At 22.8% G+C, this 22802-nt stretch overlaps 5 protein-coding genes across 5 annotated transcripts; 3 read left to right on the plus strand and 2 right to left on the minus strand.

Annotated features, from left to right (window-relative positions):
* Window positions 1–2506: 2506 nt before the first annotated feature.
* On the plus strand, window positions 2507–7825 carry PY17X_0834400 (merozoite surface protein 1; the record flags this gene model as incomplete). Its single annotated transcript, XM_721164.1, has 1 exon — window positions 2507–7825. The coding sequence occupies one exon, from the start codon at window positions 2507–2509 to the stop codon at window positions 7823–7825; it is 5319 nt and encodes a 1772-aa protein (XP_726257.1).
* Window positions 7826–8901: 1076 nt separating this feature from the next.
* PY17X_0834500 (zinc finger protein, putative) lies at window positions 8902–12101 on the plus strand (the record flags this gene model as incomplete). Its single annotated transcript, XM_022955805.1, has 8 exons — window positions 8902–10544; window positions 10643–10716; window positions 10843–10955; window positions 11074–11149; window positions 11242–11350; window positions 11452–11644; window positions 11737–11895; window positions 12003–12101. 8 exons carry the CDS (start codon window positions 8902–8904, stop codon window positions 12099–12101), a joined length of 2466 nt encoding a protein of 821 aa, XP_022812034.1.
* Window positions 12102–12505: 404 nt separating this feature from the next.
* PY17X_0834600 (diacylglycerol kinase, putative) lies at window positions 12506–16491 on the minus strand (the record flags this gene model as incomplete). The annotated part of the gene is made up of 2 exons (XM_022955807.1): window positions 12506–12548; window positions 12659–16491. 2 exons carry the CDS (start codon window positions 16489–16491, stop codon window positions 12506–12508), a joined length of 3876 nt encoding a protein of 1291 aa, XP_022812035.1.
* A 1508-nt stretch (window positions 16492–17999) lies between these two features.
* PY17X_0834700 (peptidyl-prolyl cis-trans isomerase, putative) lies at window positions 18000–20351 on the minus strand (the record flags this gene model as incomplete). Its single annotated transcript, XM_022955808.1, has 4 exons — window positions 18000–18311; window positions 18424–18485; window positions 18654–19930; window positions 20230–20351. The coding sequence occupies 4 exons, from the start codon at window positions 20349–20351 to the stop codon at window positions 18000–18002; spliced, it is 1773 nt and encodes a 590-aa protein (XP_022812036.1).
* Window positions 20352–20976: 625 nt separating this feature from the next.
* PY17X_0834800 (conserved Plasmodium protein, unknown function) lies at window positions 20977–22518 on the plus strand (the record flags this gene model as incomplete). Its single annotated transcript, XM_726064.1, has 3 exons — window positions 20977–21894; window positions 22084–22302; window positions 22417–22518. The coding sequence occupies 3 exons, from the start codon at window positions 20977–20979 to the stop codon at window positions 22516–22518; spliced, it is 1239 nt and encodes a 412-aa protein (XP_731157.1).
* Window positions 22519–22802: the final 284 nt, after the last annotated feature.

Raw genomic sequence — 22802 nt, forward strand, 5'->3', positions numbered from 1 at the left:
TGTGGGTGAGACAGTGAATTCCATGATATTGCGAAATAAAAAAAAAGAAGATAAAATAAAAGAAGATGCTAAAAATATGTTATAGATATTGAATACTGCTTTAACTATTGTAAAAAAATTAAATTAGTTTTATATACAGCCTAAAAAATGATGTTAATAAAATTTTACAATATTTTAAAACACTTTGAATAAATGGGAAAAATACTTGTATTATTTAATGTTAATTGAAAAGGTCCTATGACATTACAACTTAGTTCAAAATACCATGCACATATTTGTGGAAATATTTCAACTACACTCATAAAAAATAACTCTATAAAAGATATAGAATTTTTACACTAGTTATTATTATAAAAAAAATGATAGTATATATTTTTAAATAAACTCATGAGCCTTTATGAGGAAAGAATAGAAACCATAGATAAGAAGTAAATATATATTTCATATGAAAATGTGAAAAAAAAAGAAAAAAAAAAGAAAAAAAAAGAAAAAAAAAGAAAAAAAAGAAGATATTATCGACCAAATAAATGTTTAGACAACCTTTAAAAATGTAATTATAATAATAAAATAAATAAATTGTATTATCTAGACAAAATATACGAAGAAAACGTGTATCCTTTATTTTTCGAAACCTTCAAATATGACTATTATCATTATTATTATCATTATTATTATTATCATTTTCTTTGTTCTATTTATAATAATAAATAAAACTTTGGGTATCATATATCAAAAGGCAGCCTTTTACACACCCACACATGAGGGAGTGAATTATGTAAAACATATGGATATATATCTATTAATGTTGTGTGAAAACTGAAAATCGATTTCACATAAAATTATATTGTTTTTATTTATACTTTTAATACACTTACATATATAGAAATTAATGACTGTATTTAAATATGTTATTATTATCATTTATAATTTTTATTTTAATCTTTTTTTTTTTTTTTTTTTTTACTTACTATATATAATTTTCCAACGTTTGGATAACATTAAAAAAATGTTATTAATATTTGTTATATTGAACATAAATTTTATAGTGAAAAAAAATAGTTGTTATTCCTAAAGGGAAACTAAAACAGAATATTCATTATTAAGTGATGTTGAAGTGCAAATTAATTAAAAAGGGATTTTTTTTTTTTCGAAATAATACGTAGTAATAGTTTCAAAAATAATTATGTAAAATATAGTTAAAATATTTCATAGACACAAAAGATAGTTATTTAATTTTATATGATAAAAAAAAAATATATTGCATAAACAGTTTATTATTTAATTATTTTATTAGTGTGTATATATTACTGCATGTAAGAATCTATAAAATAGCATACACGCATTTTACTTAACGTCGATATATTAAGTTGGCATGCTAATGAAATTACCTTTTTTTTCTCCACTCGTTTAATACATTTCTTGATATTATTTTTTTGTTTAAAAAATAGTGCAATTTGTTTATAGCGAAAAAGAGTAATTTGTGTATGAATATTACTATTATTTTTTTTTTAATTTTTTTAATTTTTTTTTTGTTCACAAGTTTTTAATTATTTTATATTATGCTATATAATTATATACGCGCATAAAATATATAATGTATTGTATATTTTAACAAATAAAAAAATAGTTTTGGAAATATTTTTTGTTTAACTGTTTAATAAAATTAGACAATTATTTTCGAAAAGTGCACCATGATTTAGGAAAATTATATATTTGCATAATATTTTTTTTTTTGGAAAATAATAATTTTTTCTTTAGCTAAATATAAGTTGTAAAATAAGATAAGTGCACTAAGAATATGCAAATGTCTAGATAATATATTTTTTTATATGCATGTTAAAATTAATTAATACATATATTAATAGATTTGTGCGAATCTTTGTGTGTGCAACTTATTTTTTTTAATAATAATTATCCAGATATCAATGTTATTTATTTGTGTACCGTTAAATATTTATTTTCTAAGCGTTTTTTCTCCTTAAATAATAATTTTTATGATCATTTTTTTTTTTTTTTTTGGGAAAACCGGGAACATTAAAAATGTATATTACACTTTATTAATTTTTTATACACATTTGTTTATTTTATTTTATATATATATTTTTTAACACATTTTTATTTTGAAATGATGATCAATTATAAAAAAACAATAACATAATAATAGTAATTATTTTCTTTGTACGATATATAAAATTTTGCATTTTTATTTTTATAGTAAGTTATAAAGTGTTATTATATGTACGTATTTTGTTTAACAGAACGTAAATTAAAAAAGTAAAAATAAAAATAAAAATAAAAATAAAACAAAGGAAAAAAAATATATATTATATGTAATTAGTATATGTATATATATTTGGAAACATTATAAATGATATAACAAAACTTTAATATTTATTTTTACACAAATTAGTACTATTATAAAATGCAAAAGTAATGTACATTTGTGTGTATTAACTTTAGCATAATAAAATATTCCACTCTGTATATTAGTTAAGTTTAGTTGAAAATGAAGGTGATTGGACTTTTATTTTCTTTCGTTTTTTTTGCTATAAAATGCAAATCTGAAACAATTGAAGTTTATAATGATCTCATTCAAAAGTTAGAAAAATTAGAATCATTGTCAGTGGATGGGTTAGAACTATTTCAAAAAAGTCAAGTAATTATAAATGCAACACAACCAACTGAAACTATTGATCCATTTACAAATCATAACTTTGCACAACAAGTACAAGATTTTGTTACAAAATTTGAAGGATTAGGATTTACAGAACAAACAGAATTAGTCAATTTAATAAAAGCATTAACCCCAAATAGATATGGAGTAAAATATTTAATTGAAAGTAAAGAAGAATTTAATGGATTAATGCACGCAATAAATTTTTATTATGATGTACTTAGAGATAAATTAAATGATATGTGTGCAAATAATTATTGTGAAATTCCTGAACATCTTAAAATTAGTGAAGAAGAAACAGAAATGCTTAAAAAAGTAATTTTAGGTTATAGAAAACCAATAGAAAATATTCAAGACGATATTGAAAAGTTAGAAATTTACATAGAAAGAAATAAAGAAACTGTTGCAGCTTTAAACGCTCTTATTGCTGAAGAAACAAAAAAAATACAACCTGAAGGTAACGAAGATTGCAATGACGCTAGTTGTGATAGCGATAAATATAATAAAAAAAAACCAATATACCAAGCTATGTACAATGTTATATTTTACAAAAAACAATTAGCTGAAATACAAAAGGTTGTCGAAGTCTTAGAAAAACGAGTTTCTACATTAAAGAAAAATGATGCCATCAAACCATTATGGCAACAAATTGAAGTTCTCAATGCTGCCCCCGTCGTCACTGCCGAAACACAAATAGTTACAGGAGGACAATCTAGTACAGAACCAGGTAGTGGTGGATCAAGTGCATCGGGAACAAGTTCATCAGGACAAGCTAGTGCAGGAACAGGTGTAGAACAAGCTAACACTGTAGCATCTGTTACAGTAACACCTAGTGTAGGACAAAATGGTGAAGCATCAACTAATCCACAAACAGCTCAAGTGCAACCCGTTCCAACTCTTACATTAGAAGAAAAACAGAAAAAAATAGCCGGACTTTATGCTCAAATTAAAGAAATTGCAAAAACTATAAAATTCAACTTAGAAGGAATATTTGTAGATCCAATCGAATTAGAATATTTCAAAAAAGAAAAAAAAAAAGAAAGTTGCAATTTATCAACTTCATCCTGTAAAAAAAATAAAGCATCCGAAACTATAATACCATTAACTATACGTTATCCAAATGGTATTAGTTACCCATTACCTGAAAATGATGTTTACAATAAAATTGCCAATAATGCCGCTGAAACAACATATGGTGATTTGACACATCCCGATAATACACCATTAACAGGAGATTTAGCCACAAATGAACAAGCCAGAAAAGATCTAATAAAAGCTATTAAAAAGAAAATAAAAGCAGAAGAAAAAAAATTAGAAACATTAAAAACGAATTATGATAATAAACTTACAGAATTTAATCAACAAAAAACTCCATTCAAAGAAGCAGCTAAAGAATTTTATGAATCAAAATTTAGAAATAAATTGACTTCTGAAATTTTTGAAAAATTCAAAACAAAAAGAGATGAATATATGACCAAGAAAACCGAATTAAACACTTGTGAATATGGAAATACTAAAGAATTAATTAATAAATTAAATAAACAACTTAATTATTTACAAGATTATTCATTAAGAAAAGATATAATTAGTAATGAAATTGAATATTTTTCAAATAAAAAAAAAGAATTACAATATAATATTAATAGATTAGCAGAAGCTGTTCAAGCAAAACAAAATGTATTAGTTGCATCAAAAGATGTACCACTTTCAACACTTGTAGAATTGCAAATACAAAAATCTTTATTAACAAAACAAATTGAGCAATTAAATAAAACTGAAGTATCTTTAAACAAAGCTCAATTAAAAGACAAACTATATGTTCCAAAAACATACGGTAATGAAGGAAAACCAGAACCATACTATTTAATAGCTGTAAAAAAAGAAGTTGACAGACTTGCCCAATTTATTCCAAAAATCGAAAGTATGATTGCTAAAGAGAAGGAAAGAATGGAACAAGGACCTGCAATTACTGGAGAATCTGAAGAAGTACCATCTGGCCCTAGTGCTGAATCATCAACAGATAGATCAACACAATCTTCAACATCCTCATCCTCATCCTCATCTTCAACCCCAGCAGCAGCAGAATCCTCCTCAGCCACATTACCAGAAGCACCCGCACCAGCAGAAGCAGCATCCCCATCAACAGAAGCATCAGAAGAAACAACAATACCCCCTACCACACAAGAAACACAACCATCACAAGCTGCATCATCCACAACACCTGCAAAACCAGTTATGACAAAATTATATTATCTTGAAAAATTACAAAAATTTTTAGTATTCTCATATTCATGCCATAAATACGTTTTACTACAAAACTCTACCATAAACAAAGATGCTTTAAGCAAATATGCTCTTACATCTGAAGAAGATAAAATAAGAACATTAAAAAGATGCAGTGAATTAGATGTATTATTAGCTATTCAAAATAATATGCCTACTATGTATTCACTTTATGAAAGTATAGTTGATGGTTTACAAAACATTTATACTGAATTATATGAAAAAGAAATGATGTATCATATATATAAATTAAAAGATGAAAACCCATCTATTAAATCTTTATTGGTAAAAGCTGGCGTCATTGAACCAGAACCAGTAGCAGCACCAACACCAGTAACTCCAGCAGCAACAGAACAACAACAACAACAAGCAACACCTGATGTACAATCAGATGCACCAGCACCATCAGATGTCTCGCAACAACCAGAAACACCAGTAACATCCACGACACCAGAGGTAACAACCTCAACAGAAGCATCATCATCAGCACCTGGCGAAGGTACACCATCAGGAGAAGCAGGAGCATCAGGAACAGAAGGAGCAACAGCATCTAACGCAGCCACACCAGCAGGAACATCAGCATCAGGATCAGCAGCATCTAACGCAAGTACAACCTCAGATGTAACACCCCCAGCAGCAGCGGCAGCAGTACCATCAACATCTACACCAGCACCTGCACAACCACCAGCAGCAAATTCTCAATCAGGAAACCCTGACTCAGGTATTAGATCACGAGCAGAAAGTGAAGAGGATATGCCTGCCGATGATTTTGAATTAGACAATTTATACAAATCTTACTTACAACAAATTGATGGAAATAATACTGAATTCATAAATTTTATAAAATCTAAAAAAGAATTAATAAAAGCATTGACACCTGAAAAAGTTAATCAATTATATCTTGAAATCGCTCACTTAAAGGAATTATCAGAACATTATTATGATCGTTATTCTACATATAAATTAAAATTAGAAAGATTATATAACAAACATGAACAAATTCAACTAACCAATCGACAAATTAGAGATCTTAGTATATTGAAAGCACGATTATTAAAAAGAAAACAAACTCTTAATGGCGTATTTTATATATTAAATGGTTATGTAAATTTCTTTAACAAGAGAAGAGAAGCTGAAAAACAATATGTAGATAATGCATTAAAAAATACTGATATGTTATTAAAATACTACAAAGCTCGTACTAAATATTTTACTTCTGAAGCTGTTCCTTTAAAAACATTATCTAAAGCATCACTTGACAGAGAATCCAATTATTTGAAAATCGAAAAATTCAGAGCATACAGTCGATTAGAATTAAGATTAAAAAAAAATATTAATTTAGGAAAGGAAAGAATTTCATATGTATCAGGAGGTTTACACCACGTATTTGAAGAATTTAAAGAACTTATAAAAGATAAAGACTATACCGGAAAAAAAAACCCTGATAATGCCCCTGAAGTTACCAATGCATTCGAACAATATAAAGAATTGCTTCCAAAGGGAGTAACAGTTTCAACTCCAGCAGTCGCAGTTACAACGACACTAGCAGCTGACGCACCAGCAACACCAGAAGGAGCAGTACCAGGAGCAGTACCAGGAGCTGTACCAGGTGCAGTACCAGGAGCAGTACCAGGTGCAGTACCAGGATCAGGAACCGATACACGGGTAGCTGGAAGCAGTGTTGATGATAATGAAGACGATGATATATATCAAATTGCAAGTGGTCAATCCGAAGATGCACCAGAAAAAGATATTCTTTCCGAATTTACAAATGAAAGTTTGTATGTATACACAAAAAGGTTGGGTAGTACATATAAATCATTAAAGAAACACATGTTAAGAGAATTTTCAACAATTAAAGAAGACATGACAAATGGATTAAATAATAAATCACAAAAAAGAAATGATTTCCTTGAAGTATTAAGCCATGAATTAGATTTATTCAAAGATTTAAGTACCAACAAATATGTTATTAGAAATCCATATCAATTATTAGATAATGATAAAAAAGACAAACAAATAGTAAACTTAAAATATGCTACTAAAGGTATAAATGAAGATATAGAAACAACTACTGACGGAATTAAATTCTTTAACAAAATGGTTGAATTATACAACACTCAATTAGCTGCAGTAAAGGAACAAATTGCTACCATAGAAGCTGAAACTAACGATACCAATAAAGAAGAAAAAAAGAAATATATTCCAATCCTTGAAGATCTTAAAGGATTATATGAAACCGTAATAGGTCAAGCAGAAGAATATTCAGAAGAATTACAAAATAGACTTGATAATTATAAAAATGAAAAAGCTGAATTTGAAATATTAACAAAAAATTTAGAAAAATACATACAAATTGACGAAAAACTTGACGAATTTGTAGAACATGCAGAAAATAATAAACACATAGCCTCAATAGCTTTAAACAACTTAAATAAATCTGGTTTAGTAGGAGAAGGTGAATCAAAGAAAATATTAGCAAAAATGCTTAACATGGATGGTATGGATTTATTAGGTGTAGACCCTAAACATGTATGTGTTGATACAAGAGATATTCCTAAAAATGCTGGATGTTTTAGAGATGATAATGGTACTGAAGAATGGAGATGTTTATTAGGTTACAAAAAAGGTGAAGGTAATACATGTGTAGAAAATAATAATCCTACTTGTGATATCAACAATGGTGGATGTGATCCAACTGCTAGTTGTCAAAATGCGGAAAGTACGGAAAATTCCAAAAAAATTATATGTACATGTAAAGAACCAACCCCTAATGCATATTATGAAGGTGTATTCTGTAGTTCTTCCAGCTTTATGGGATTATCAATTTTATTAATTATCACATTAATTGTATTTAATATATTTTAAATAAATTATTGAAATATTTGTTGGATTTTGTTTTTTTCTTATATATATTTTAAAAGTTGTATAGTACATTTGAAATATATATTCTGGCATAAATTGTATATTTTTTAATATAAAAAAAAAAAATATATATAATTTTTAATAAATATTTTTAAATAAATGTATATGTATATAGTGTTAGGAAATTTTGTATGACTTTAAAATATGATACTATTTTTTTTTTAAACTACATATATATATATATGTATATATAAGTAATGAGCTTATGAAATTTTTTTAAAATGTATAGTAAATTAATTTATTTTTATTTTTTATACAATATATATGTATGTGTGTTCTTTTTTACTATTATTTTAAATACATATAAAATAAATCTTTTTTTTTTTTTTTTTTTTTTTAATTTCAAACATTTTTAGTAACTTTTTTATTTAAAGAATAGAAATATTTTATTTTATTCACATTCTACAATTATTTATTTTTCCTTATGGAATTTTAAATCCGCATAAGTGAAAATTTACTAAATTGAAATATTAAAATTATTTTAAAGGGTTTAAGCAAAAGTTGTATATATTTTCCTGTATAACAAGTTTGGGGAAATATTGTTGTTATATAGCTTTATATGAGTAAACATCATAATAATGTATTAATATCCATTTTGTTGTATTATAAATACAAACAATAAACAATAAAATATAACAATAATATATATAAACATATATTGTTGTGTAAGACCGTGGATTATGTAATAAATTAAATCACTAATTAAAGGAATATTAATAATATTTTACAAAAAAAAAAATAATAAAATAATTATACTAAAACAAAGACAGTACATGTGAAAAAAAAAAAAAAAAAAAATTAAATGAGTTATCATATTTATATAAAGTGATAATTAGCTAATCCAATCAATAAAATTGTATCCTTCATAAAAAAAAAATTGAGTAGTGTTATGAAAAACGTTTGTACATGTTAAAACAAATAGTAATAAAATGAATATGAATAAAAATAAATAATATATATTAAATAAACAAGGTGATAAAATAATATAAGAAAGCATTCAATGGAATAAATATCAAAATATGAATAATGTTAGAAATAAGTATAAATTAAGTAATGAAAAAAAAGAAAAATACAATGATGTTGAAAATATGTGTAACAATATAAAAGAAATGAATTATGAATCTTGTGACCCATACAATGAAGATATGAACAATGAAAAGGAGAGCAACAATGTTAATAGAAATGCTAAATTTAACAAAGAGAAACGAAATATAAAAGTTAGCGAATATAGCAATAAAAATAAAAGCATATATAATGATAAAAGCATATATAATGATAAAAACATATATAATAGCAATGGTAGATATAAAAGCTATCCAGATCATGATTATGTTGAAAAGGGTAATATTAACAATAATGATAGTAATAAAAATTATGTAAATAAAACGGATAGAATGGAAAATAATCGTTTTACAAATAAAAATGATGGATATAATGATAAAAAAAAGTATATCTATAATAGCCGATTTTATAATATGAATAATAAGGAAAAATATTATAGTAATAAAAATAAAGAAGAAAATAGGCATATAACAAATTCCTATAGAAGAAATAATTATCATAATAGAAATTCATATCAAAATAATTTTAATCATAATTTTAATCATAACTTTAATCATAATTTTAATCATAATCTAGACATAGATATTGATAAGCAAGCTAGTAAAAGTATACGATATAGAAATAGTGAATATGGTAATTATTATAATAAAAAAAATGATAAAGAGAATGATAAAAATGATAAAAAAAATGACAATACAGATAACCATTTTAGTAACAGATCTAAAAATAAGACACTTGAAAAAAATAACAATTTTTCATTATCAAATAATTATGAAAATATAAAATCAGAAGAACATTTCAATTTAAAAAATAGTGATATAAATTTTGGTGATAATTATGAATATAATAAATATAAAATACAATTAAATTCTCCTGATAATATGGAACAAAATAATAATTTTAGAAACGAATGTAATGACACATCCCAAAAAAATTATGAAAAATATCAGAATTCTGAAAATAACGAAAACTATAAAAATGAATCATCTAAACAAATTTCAAGGGAAAATAGCGAAACTTTCAAAACCCCAAATAAAGAATCTTACGAAATAATAGAAAATATCAATGAAAATATATCACCAGATTTAAATAAAGATAAGAATGGTAATACAAATGAAGATTTAAAAAAATTAAAAAGAGAAGAAGAGAAAAAAAAAGTAAAGAATTGGAAACCAGAAGAACAAACTTTACTCGAAGAAGGGTTAAGAATTTATAAAGATTTAAAAAATTCACCACACAAATGGGAAAAAGTTAGTCAAATTGTAAAAACCAAAAATGCAGACGAATGTTTGAAACGTTTTCTATATTGCAGATTTGTTGTTATGAAAGAAAAAGAAAAAATTGAAAAGGAAAAGGTGGAAAAAGAAAAGATGGAAAAGGAAAAGGTGGAAAAAGAAAAGATGGAAAAGGAAAAGATGGAAAAAGAAAAGATGGAAAAAGAAAAGATGGAAAATAAAATTGAAGAAAACGATGAACTTGACCAAGATATAGATAGTGATGATATGGATATAAATAATAATATAAATGTAAAAGGGAAAAATATATTATTGAAAAATGTTTATATGAAAAATATATCATTATATAAGGCAGTTTTATTAAAGTAAGTTATATATTATTTTTTACTATCCTATATATTAATGTATTGTTACTCTTTTAAGTTTTATTTATACATAAAATACAATTTTATTAACAATTCAGATTTCAATTAGTTTGTACACGATGTTGTAATACATTTGATGTCACTATAACGAGCAAAGACCAACCACAATTAGGTAAATATATTTTTCATTAATTTAGTTATCGAATATTGTTTGCTATTTATATTGTACATATTATATTATTTTTTTTATACATATTGACACTTTTTTTTCTTCAAAAATGCACACACATTTTGTCAGTGTGTAATTGCACCAATTGTAGTAGTAATGCAATTATTGAAGTTTACAGAAATATTTGTTTTTTGGGAAATAGCTGCATTTGCGTATTAAAATTTAATCAGTGTTCATTGATGGTACATAAAAAGGAGAAAATAGAATAGAATAAAATAAAATAAAATAAAATTATTTTCATATTTATTTTGGCATTTGTTTTGGCATTTATTTTGACATGTTTAAATTATTCTTGTTTAGGACTTGTTAGCGGGAGACTATAGCATAAATTGTGAAGGGTGTGGAAGAAAAACTCTCGTAAAAAATGTATCATCTGGTATGTTACAATAATAAGTATAATATAAATTTCTTTATTTGAGTAAAGGTATATAATGTTATTAATATTTACTGTTTTATTTTTTTACTTAGGCAAAGAGATATGTATAAATTGTCAAAATTGTTTTATAAAACTGGAATTTCGATATGAAGAATTTACATTTGATGAAACTTTTACTGCAAATGATGCCGCAATAAAAAAGTAAAATCATCATTTATATTTTAAAATAGCTAGTAATATATATATATTTATATATGTACATATATATATTTGTGTACATTTTTTTTCTTTTAAATGTCCAGAATTGATGATATGATAAATAAGTTATTTACGAGTAAAACTAATAAAAAAAAAATAGTTACACCCCAATCAAACAATTTAAAAATTGAGAAAACAAAAAATGTTGTAAAAATAAATAATATCGAAGTGAAAGATGGTGCTTGTAAGCATTATAAAAAATCACATAAATTGTTTAAATTCCCATGTTGTAACAAGGTAAGTTTATATATCTCTATATGTATATTATATTTATGATAAATATTCTACATAAATTTTTCAATATTTATTATTTATTTATTTTTTTTAAGATATTTCCATGTCCAACATGTCATAATTTAAATAGTAACCACGAATATGTTCTTGCAAGAAGAGTTATATGTGGATATTGTTATCGGGAATTTGACGATGATGATGTGTGCATATGTCAAAAGGATAAAAAACCGAAAAAGGGTGGAAACTTTTGGGAGGTTTGTTATCTAAAAAATGGATATACCTGCATGGTTTATATATATGTATTTATTTATTTATTTGTTTGCATTACTAATTATATATTTCGCTATTTAATTTTTTAAAGGGGGGTAAAGGATGCCGAAATGCAATAACGCTAAGTAAAAATGATTCGAAAAAGTATAAGCTTTTAAATAGACAAACCGTACAAAAAAAAAAAAAGTAATTAATATTCCTATTTTCTGTCCCAATAAATGCTAATTAATAAAATAGTAACATATTTATTATTTTTTTTTTTTTGAAATATTTAAATCATTTGCTTTGTTCTGCTATAACTATAGCGGACTTTGTATTTATAATTTGTTTCATTATAAAATAATTTTTTTAATATTTTTTTATATTTTTTCCACATTTTTTTCATTTATTTAACTTTACGCAATTATAACTATGATGAGTTTTAAAAGTTTGTATTTAAAAAAATAGAAAGGGTATTATGTTGAGTTTATTTATGATTTATATATAAATGCAAATTAGTTTAAAAATAACTCAAAAAAAATAAAGAATGAAAAATATGTATGTATATGCATATTTGTCTAACAGAAAAAAGAAAAAAATAAGGCTGTTTTCAAATTACAGAATGGGTGAGTTTGGAGACAAAAACAAACATTGGCATCTGAGATAAAATGGGAAGAATATTAAAAAGGTGTTATTGTTTTTATTTGCTATTGATTTTATTATTTTTTGTTGATTTTATTATTTTTATTTGTTATTTTTCCGGCTTACTTGTGTGTGAAATGCAATTTGCAAATTTTAAGAAAAACGGGTTCTCCGTCATACTGAAAATACATTTTATTGTTTTGAATAAATTTTTTACTTATTTTAATAAAAAGTTCATGCCCTTGGCATAACTTTACTGGGCCAGATAATCCTAATTGCACTTGAACTAAATGAAATATATTTTTAATTCCAAAAACTTCAATAAGTTTATCATCGATTTGTTGTTTTTTGTACATTTGAGAATTTTTTTTACGTTTATAAAGATATAATTTATGTGGTTTGTATATATTACTATAATCTGTTGTGTTATTTTCGTCGTCTATATGTTTTATATTTTCTTTCATTTTATCACAGCATTTATATAAGCAGCTTTTAGATATTCCTCTTTGATTATTTATATTTTCTAAAGATTGAGTATGTAAGTTTTCACAATTTTCACAACTTTCGTCGTGTGTGTGTATTTGTGCATTCGTTGATTTATTGTGTATATTTTTTTTTTTCAGTTTTGTCACTTTTTTTGTTAATTTTTTATTGTCTTTTATTTTATCTTTTTCATTTTCATCATAATATCCCTTTTCAATATCAGAATAATAGCAATATTGTAAATTATCATCTTTCCATATATTATGGCCTCCTAAAATATATGGTATATTTATAAAGCATATACTTTCCAAGTCATGATTTATTTTAACTCTTTTTCCATCACAATATAATTTGATATGTTTATTAAGTTTATATTTATATGTATTAAAACAAAAATCTCTGAATCCAATTTCTCCATATAATATTTTATTACCTAATCTACTGTTAAAAAAATGTGGGAATTGTTTTCGTATATTATCAAAATGTAATGCTAATCTTGATATAAGCCCAATATCAAAATAATTAATAAAAGTATTATTTAGAACAATGTTATTACTCAAATCATATGCTTTAATATTCCATACATCTACTAATTTATTTTTACTATGTTTTATTTTATTTAAATATAAAGATATATTATTAATATATGAACCTCCCCAACCTAAACTAATACACAAATCATTTCCAGTTCCTAATGGCATTATACCTATGGGAGTATTTTCAATATATGATTTTACTGTGTATTTATTATTTGATGTTTTTGAATTATTATCATTTATACTATCAATTTGTTTATGTTTTTTTTTATTGATAATTTTATATTTATTTTTTCCATTTTTATGAAATTTATATAAAGAGTTGTCACTTTCAATTGGTTGTGATTTATTTAGATTAAATCGTTCTTGAATTTTGTTTATATTTTTTTTTATAAATTTATTATGTATTTTTTCAGATTCTTTACTAATATATCTCAACCATTTTTTTGTTTTTGTTTTTGTTTTTGTTTCATTATTTTTTTTTTGTATTTTTTCTTCTTCATACAAACTTTCACTTGTATCTGAACTTTCATCATCTCGATAATAATTTGAATGAACTTGATCAGAACTATTATTTCCATATTTTATCGAAGAATTTATAATGTCATTTTCTTTATAATATGATGAGTTATTATTATGTAATTTTGTTTCTGTGGGCATATATTCGATTTCATTTTCTTTATAATCATGATATATAATGTTGCTATCAGTTTTGTTATGTTTTAAGCTACAAGAATATATATAGGACTGGTTATTATTCCATGGTTTATTTATATCAATAAAGTTGTTACTATATCCTGAGATATAGCCACAATAATTATTATTACCATTATCATTATTATTGCAATTTTCAACGACAGACTTATTAATATGTGAGTCGTTCAAAGTTTGATCTATATACATATCATCTTTTTCTTTTTTATCTTTATATATGTTAACATTTTCAAGTAAATTTATATATTTTTTTTTGTTAACATTTTTTCTGAAACTATTACACATAGAATCACTATTTGGAAATGGACTCATATGTGAAATACTTTCGTTGCTTAGACTTGCATTTGAGTCAATTTCAGTTTTTGTGCCTCTATTAATAAAACTATTATCATCATAATTTTTATAAAGGTCACTATAAATGTTTGTTCCGTTATTTAATAGGACATTATTATCATCATCCTTATCATCACATTCATTGCTCATATTATGTTTGTCTTCAATGAGTGAATATATTTCGTCGTTTTCTAAAAGTGATATTGATTTTTTTGTATCAGAGGAATTATTGATAAAATCAGATTTTGTTTCATCCCTTTCTTTATTTAACATAATTTTTGAAGTATTATTACCACTTTTTTTTAGAGCAACTTTTGAAGCTGCCATAATATATTTATTAAAAAATGTAATAGCTTTATTAGATATTTTATTAGAATTTTCAGTTATATGAAATATTTTTTTTTTTTGTATTTTTTTTTTTGGAAAATTTTCATTTTCCTCATATATATTAAAAGGAGTATTGTTGTAAAAAAACTTGATCAAAGTATCGATAAAAATACTTATAGTTCCATCACCACCACATAAAAAAATAATAACTTTTTTTTGATATAACATTTCTTTATACATATTAAGGGTATTTATAACACTTGATTCATTTTCTATATTTATTATTTGTAGTGGATTAAAATGCATTAATAATTCTCTGTACAAATTTTTTCCTGTTTGACCCCCACTTCTTACATTTACAAATATTAGAAGAAATTTATTTGTAGTATTTATTTCATATATGGGTACATGTATAGGTAAAAAATTCAAAAGTGTATTTATATGTATTGTATGGTTTTGTTTGTCTATTATTGGGCTGTTATTATTATTATTATCATTTTTTATGATTTGTGAATTTATTAAACTTTGATATTTTTTAGCATTATTTAGATAATTAAAATATATTAATTCCCTATTTTTATCATTTTCGAACATTTGAATTGAAAATTTGTCTATCTCCTTTTCTATTACCAACTCATCTTCACATGTGTAATTTTCTGATTGCGTTTCATTATAACTTAGTAATATATCATCCTTTTTAATTTGTGCTTTATTTATTTTTTGATATGATTGAATTAAAAAATATAATAGATAATTTTCTTTAACAGATATTTCATAGGGGTATAAAATATATTGATTATTGCCATAAGCACATATTAAGTCACCGTTTTTTGTGTTAGTGTCATTATTATTATTATTTATTTTTTTATATATTTTTTTACATATTTTTTTATTTATACATTTTCCATGAAAATATTTATTACACCACATACATTTATATATATATTTTATTCCATATAGAGAAAATAAGAAATAAGAAAAATTTTGATTACAAATGTCACATTTACCGTTCCATAAGGTATTTTTGATTTTTATAAATTTATGCTTATTTTTAAAAAATACGGAATTTTTACAGCTCATTAAATTTGAATTTGGAGCACATTCAATATGGCATTTATTTTTACATATAACACATTCAAATATATTTTTTTTGTTAAAAATAAATGCATATATATTATCATTGCACACATTACATAATTCTGTTGTGCTTATAACTTTTAGATCAAATATGTGTGAACTGTGGGTTATGTGATATGCTTCATTTTCTATTTCTTTTTCCTCTTTATTATGATTATTTGTTTTTTCTTCATCGTTATATAATGTCTTGTCATCATTTATTACTAATTCATTATTTTTAGTATTATTCCTATTTAACTGGAGATATACATTAATTTTTTTTTTTTTTTTTTTACTTCGTTTCGCAAAAATTATACTTAAGAGTATTATAAATAAACAAAAAAATAATTTAAAAATGCCTACCCCTAATAAATATTCCTTTAGTTTTTTTAAAATTAACATAAAAATATTTATATAGACATTTTTGTCAATATATGCAAAATTTTCCATTTCTTATAAATTTTAATATAACTATTTTCCCTTCCAAATATATTTTATTATTCATAGATACTTTTACATAGTATGCTTTTATATTAGCATAACTTTTTTATTATTTTTATATGATGCTTTTCTCACCCTTAATAAAATTATATATTTTTTTCCCTTTTGTGTCTTCTTCACGTCTTCTAATATTATTACTCCTTACACCTTTAATGTGGCATATTTTCTTATATTTATTGTTATTTTTCTTTTCTAATATATCCATAACTATTAAACAACTTCCACAATGATAAAACGAATGTGTGTGTAATTTCTTCTGTCAATTATATATAATATTATTTTGTTACTTTTTTTTTAATTTATTATTTTCCAAAACCTTTCATTATTTCCATTGGTCGAAAAACTATAATTTAAAACGGTAAAAAGTGCACAAATATATTATATATATATATATATGCAAAAATTAAAAGGAATATATCATGTATATTTTACTTTTAACGAGATATCCCTTTTCCTTATTATTTTGGTATTCCTTTACTTTCACATACAATTAACACTTAAAAAAAAATTACACAAATATTATTTGTTAACAATTCAAATAAAATTTATGCAATAATATTTTTTTTATTAAGTAGGAATATATTCCATGCACATTATTAACAAATATATAACTTTTCCTTTTTTATTTTTCTTATACTTCTAAAATTGTTTTTTATGTATTAAGTAATATTTATGTTACTTTCGAATGATAAAATAACATTATGTAATTTAATTGTTTTATATTTACATTTTAATATAATTTTTTTGTTCATGTATTATAAAGAAAAAACATATATGGAAAACAAATTAAGACGGCAAAAAATTAACACTAAAAAATACAAAATTTTTAATCTTGTGAAAATTTACATTTCTTAAAAAAATTTCCATATATTCCTTGTTTTAAAATATTTTATTTAATTATGGGGTAAATTACAAACTTATTAATATATGTTAAATATACAATTATAATCAAAAGGGGGAAAATGTAAATATTTTGTTATAGGCATATTATAATGCATATTTTTTTTACATTATATATAGATAATAAAATCAAATTTTATGGGCAAAAAAAAAAAATGTAAAACAGCTAGAGTAAAATATGTATAATAGCGTTAAATTACAATTTTTTTAACATTGGAAAATATGTAAACAAACTTAAAATGAAAACTAAAAAAAAAAATAAAATTATATACATACAAAAAAAATCAAGTAAAACCATTTATAATTCAATAAAATAAAATTAAAGTTTACAATTAATTAAAACGAGGGGAAGTATAACATAATAATAAAATTATACTACTGTTAATAATGATAAATATATCAAGACATATTTTTTTTAAAATATGATGAAGATGATGATATATTACATATGTATGGTTATTACCTATTATCAGAATTATTCTTCTTGAATATCTTGTTACACATAAAAAAAAGTTATATATGCATATTATTTTGTGTGAATATATTTTTATTTTTCTCTACCAACATGAAAAATCCATCTTAGCTTGTTTTGGCTTTGATACATTTTCCTTTTTTAATATGTTTAATTTTGATTGATTTGATTCATCACAATTCGTATTTTTATTATTGTTTTTAAAATTCTGCCATTTTATATATTTTCCTATATCGTCATTTTTATTTTCCACAAAAATATCATCATCAATGAAAGTTTTGGGTTTTTCCTTTGGTGGCTCTGGCATTTTTTTTTTTTTTGAATCTTCTTTCATTTCTTTTATAACATCTTTAAATGGGTTTGTGTATATGATCGTTTCGTTTAAGGTGTAATGTTCCTAAATCAGCGAAAAAAAAAAAAAAAAAAAAAAAAAAAAAAATATAATATATATAATAAATATATATATGTGTGCAAATACACAAATTAAACATTTTAAAAGTGCATATTACATCATTCATTGAGGCCGTGTCCAAATTTTTTAACTTTTCTAATGTATCATTTCCTCCGACAACTAAATTAAGAAAAAATTAATATATGGTGTATATAAGAGTTTAATAAAACAATAGTATTTAAATAATGCGGACATATATATAGGTGCAGTATTTATTTTAGTTTGATAGTTATAATATAATTAAGACGATTATCATTTTGTGGATATATATACATTGTGTCAACTCACCTTTCCCAATACATGGATTATTAGTTGTATAATCCTCTGATAGAGATATATAAAACATATTAGAATATTTTTGATTATAATACTTAAACATATATATATTACCATATGAATTAGTTTCTGTAACATGTCTATTATCATTATATCTCAAATATTTAATTCCTATATCACTATCATTATCACTATTTACATTTATTTCTTCTTTGAACTTATTAATAATTTTTTCATCATCGATTTTTTTTCTTAATTTATATTTTTTTAATTTTTTTCTCCAATAAAATCCGGATGCTGCTGAATGTATATTATTTTTACGTGCCCCCAAAAAAACGATATCGATATCTTTGTCTCTTTTAAAAATATCTGTTTTATTATAATATTTGTATTCACATAAAAATAAAAAATTATGACATAATTTTGGAGATTTATATGCATATAGTTCAATATTAATCATACCTACATCAGTTATTAAACGTACATAACTATTTTTTTTATTTTTTATAACATTGGTATATATCATATCATGAACTTGAGCTTCTGAAAGATAAACAAAAGTATTTTTGTATGTTGCATTATATATAGTTGATGTAACACTTTGAGCTAATTTATTATCACTATAATTTTCACATTTTATTTTGATTTCATTTTCACTATTACTATCATCTTCAATATAATTATCGTCATTATCTTTATTTGTTGAATATAAATATATATTTTTTTTTTTTTTTTCATTTTTATAATCATCTTTAAATTTGGAATGTTTATCTTCATCTGTATTGTTGTTTGCATCTAATTTATTATTTTCCATTTGTTTTTTTTTTACTTCTTGTAATATACTCATAATTGCTCCATTTTCTTGAATATTTTGACTTTTTTCTTTTTCTTTTTGAACAAATTTATTATGTAAATCATTCATGTTATTTTTATTATTTATTGGATCTTGTAAAACAATTAGATCTAACATATTCATGGTATCATGTGTAATTGGATCGAACATTTCATTTTTATTTGGAAATAATTTAAAAATTTCCGATGAGAATGTATTTCCAGTTTTTTTATTTAATATAATTTTTGTATGTTTATTAAAATATTTTCTTGTTATAGGACATATATATTCATTATCATGTTTATAAAAATTAACTTTAATTAAATTTTTTATATCAATTTCAGGTTTATTTTTATTTCTTTTGGATTTTTCCATTTCTTCTAAAACGCTTTTTTTATCGTAAAGTCTTCCATCTTCGTCACAATATGGGTCACTGAATGGTCTCAAACTTATACAACTAAGTAATGAAAAGGGGAATAAATTAAATGTGAAATAAATTAAATGTGAAATGTGGCATATTTCTATCTAAAAAGGTTATATACAATAACACATGCAATGTATACATATATATATATATATGTATATGTGTGTCACTTTTCATAGCGGCAGCAAAACAAAGATAACACAAATGAACGATAAAACGGTTGCATATATATAAAGAGGAAATATGTTCACATATATGTAGTTAATTATTTTACTTGTTAAAAATATGTAATTTAAAATATATTTCTTTTTAAGTTGTATAATTATTCTTACCAATAATTAAAAGGTAAATATGTTGAATTTCTGGATTTGATTTGTTTCTTTATTAATGCGTCTCTTCTATATTCTGATTGCAGAATATATAACTTATCTTTGCTATGTTTATGTTTACCCATTGGTTCGTATTTTGTTTTTTTTTCTCGTTTATTTTTGTTTTCATTTCATAACTCTTTACTTGTAAAAATACGAGTATACTAAAAATATCTCAATGTTTTGAATTTTGTATATTATAAAAATTATATTTAAAGATGAAAAAAATATACTATTACAATATTTTATTTATTTTTCTTTTATTATCATTGATTTGTATTTTATGTTTTAGTACTGAAAATTTTTGTCACGATATTAATTATATTACTATGTAAAAATATATTTATATATATATGCACATAAATATATTTTTTTTTTTAATGACTGTCACTTTCATATATGGTGATGCGAATTAAAGCATAGCCAATTATGTGGAGAAAAAAATAAACAATTTTTTTATAGAAATAAAATTTTGTCATAATTTATTTGATAAATGTGCTTACGGAATTAAGTATTTGTATATTATTGTCATGTTAAATCATTATTCATGTATACTTTAATATTATATATATAATGCTTCGATTTTTCTCCATAGCTAATAAATAAAATATATTCCTGTGATGATATTTTAATTTTTAATAGCTATTTTTAAGCAATTACATATATATATATATATATATATATATGTTTGTAAAGTATACGCGAATTTAGATGGTTAAACTTCATGATTTAAATACTGATTCCTATGACGCACAAAATGATTGTACTAGCTTATACATTGGGAATATATTCAGCGAAATTAAAGATGAGATAAAAAACACAGTTATTGGCGGAAATTTACAAAATGGAAATTATATAAAAGATAACTACAAGGAATTATATAGCATTAATCAGAACAATACTGATAATAATGAAAACAAAAATGGTAAATACAACAATGATTTAATGATAGATGGTAGTAATAAATTTGTGTCTGAATATCCCAAAATAAATATACAAGAATATGTAAATTTTATAAGTAATAAAAAGAATGAATATAAAAAAAAGAAAAAAGAATATGTTATAAAATATATAAATTATAGAAAATTAAAAAACTTTCATTATAAAGATATGGAATATGTATTTAAAAAATATTCAGAGTTTTTGTGTTTAGAAGAAAAATGTTTATTATGTGATAATTATTTATCATTTTCTTATTTATATCTTAACATATATTTGAAATCCAAAAATAATTATAATGAAAATGTACATAAATATAAAAAAAGTAATAATAATTTATTAACTTTTTGTGAATGTTTAGAAAGTATTGAATATTCAGTACAATATACAAGTGGAAAAAAAGATAATTGTTATATCGATATGATTCATTTGTTTAAGGAAAATGCATATTTTTCTCTTGATATACATAAAAATATTATTATAAAAGAATTTATTAAAAATGTAAAATTTACAGAAATTTATAAATATAATTCTCTTAGTGAAAATTATTATAATACATTTTCTATCAAAAAAAAAAATAACATGGATACAAAATATATAAACGTATGTCAGTATATTGAGAAGCCACAATTAACTATTGATCATGTTAAAGCTTTAAATACTCATGTAGAAATTTTTACCCCCCTTTTTGTAAGAATATTATTTTAACATAAATTAAATCGTGTATATTGTTGTGTGTGTTTATATGTGCATAACTTGTTTGTAAATTTAAAAATATTAACTATGTTCAATAATTAGCAAATAATAAATATGTATAATGTTATTTTTGACTTTCTTTGTCTATATTTTTTATACTATTTATATTTTTCGTTTTTTTAGAAAATCCATAACGTTAACACTCTTTTAACGACGGTCGAAAAAAAATTATTAATTGATTGCTTAAAAGTTACCAAGAAATTTTTTTTTTGTGATAAAATTGATAAATTGACAGTCATAATTTTTTGCTATTTAAGTAATTTATACAACATTGTAATGAGACTAAATGCGGAATATATTTTGTGTTGCTACTCACAAAAACACCTAGAATATTTCTTATATGTAAGTTTTTTACAAATATGTTTGTGCAAGTAATACAATAATACATATACACACATGTATATATATATATCATTATACATCCTTAATATCTTAATTTTTTCGCTTTATTTTTAGTATTCCTTTCAAAAAAATGCATATCCAGCAAGGAAAATGAAAATCCTGGCTATAAAAATTTACAAAAATGATGATGAAAAAAATGAGGACATAGATTTATAAACATATGCTTAATTCCTTTTTATATAACCCACAATATGTCATTTTTTTATGAAAAAAGTTACAAATTCATAATTCAAATATTAAATAAAATAATTAAAAATAATTCATAAATATAATTATATTAATTAATGAATATTTTATAGACGAGCTTTTAAGATACCTATATTTACATATGCATACATTACTATGTGTGTGTAACCTTATATATATATATATATATACTTATATTATATACCACATGTTTTGGAATTGTGTGACATTTGTATAATTTCTATTACCCACAT

Source organism: Plasmodium yoelii, assembly GCF_900002385.2.
Source record: "Plasmodium yoelii strain 17X genome assembly, chromosome: 8".
NCBI classification, from domain to species: domain Eukaryota; phylum Apicomplexa; class Aconoidasida; order Haemosporida; family Plasmodiidae; genus Plasmodium; species Plasmodium yoelii.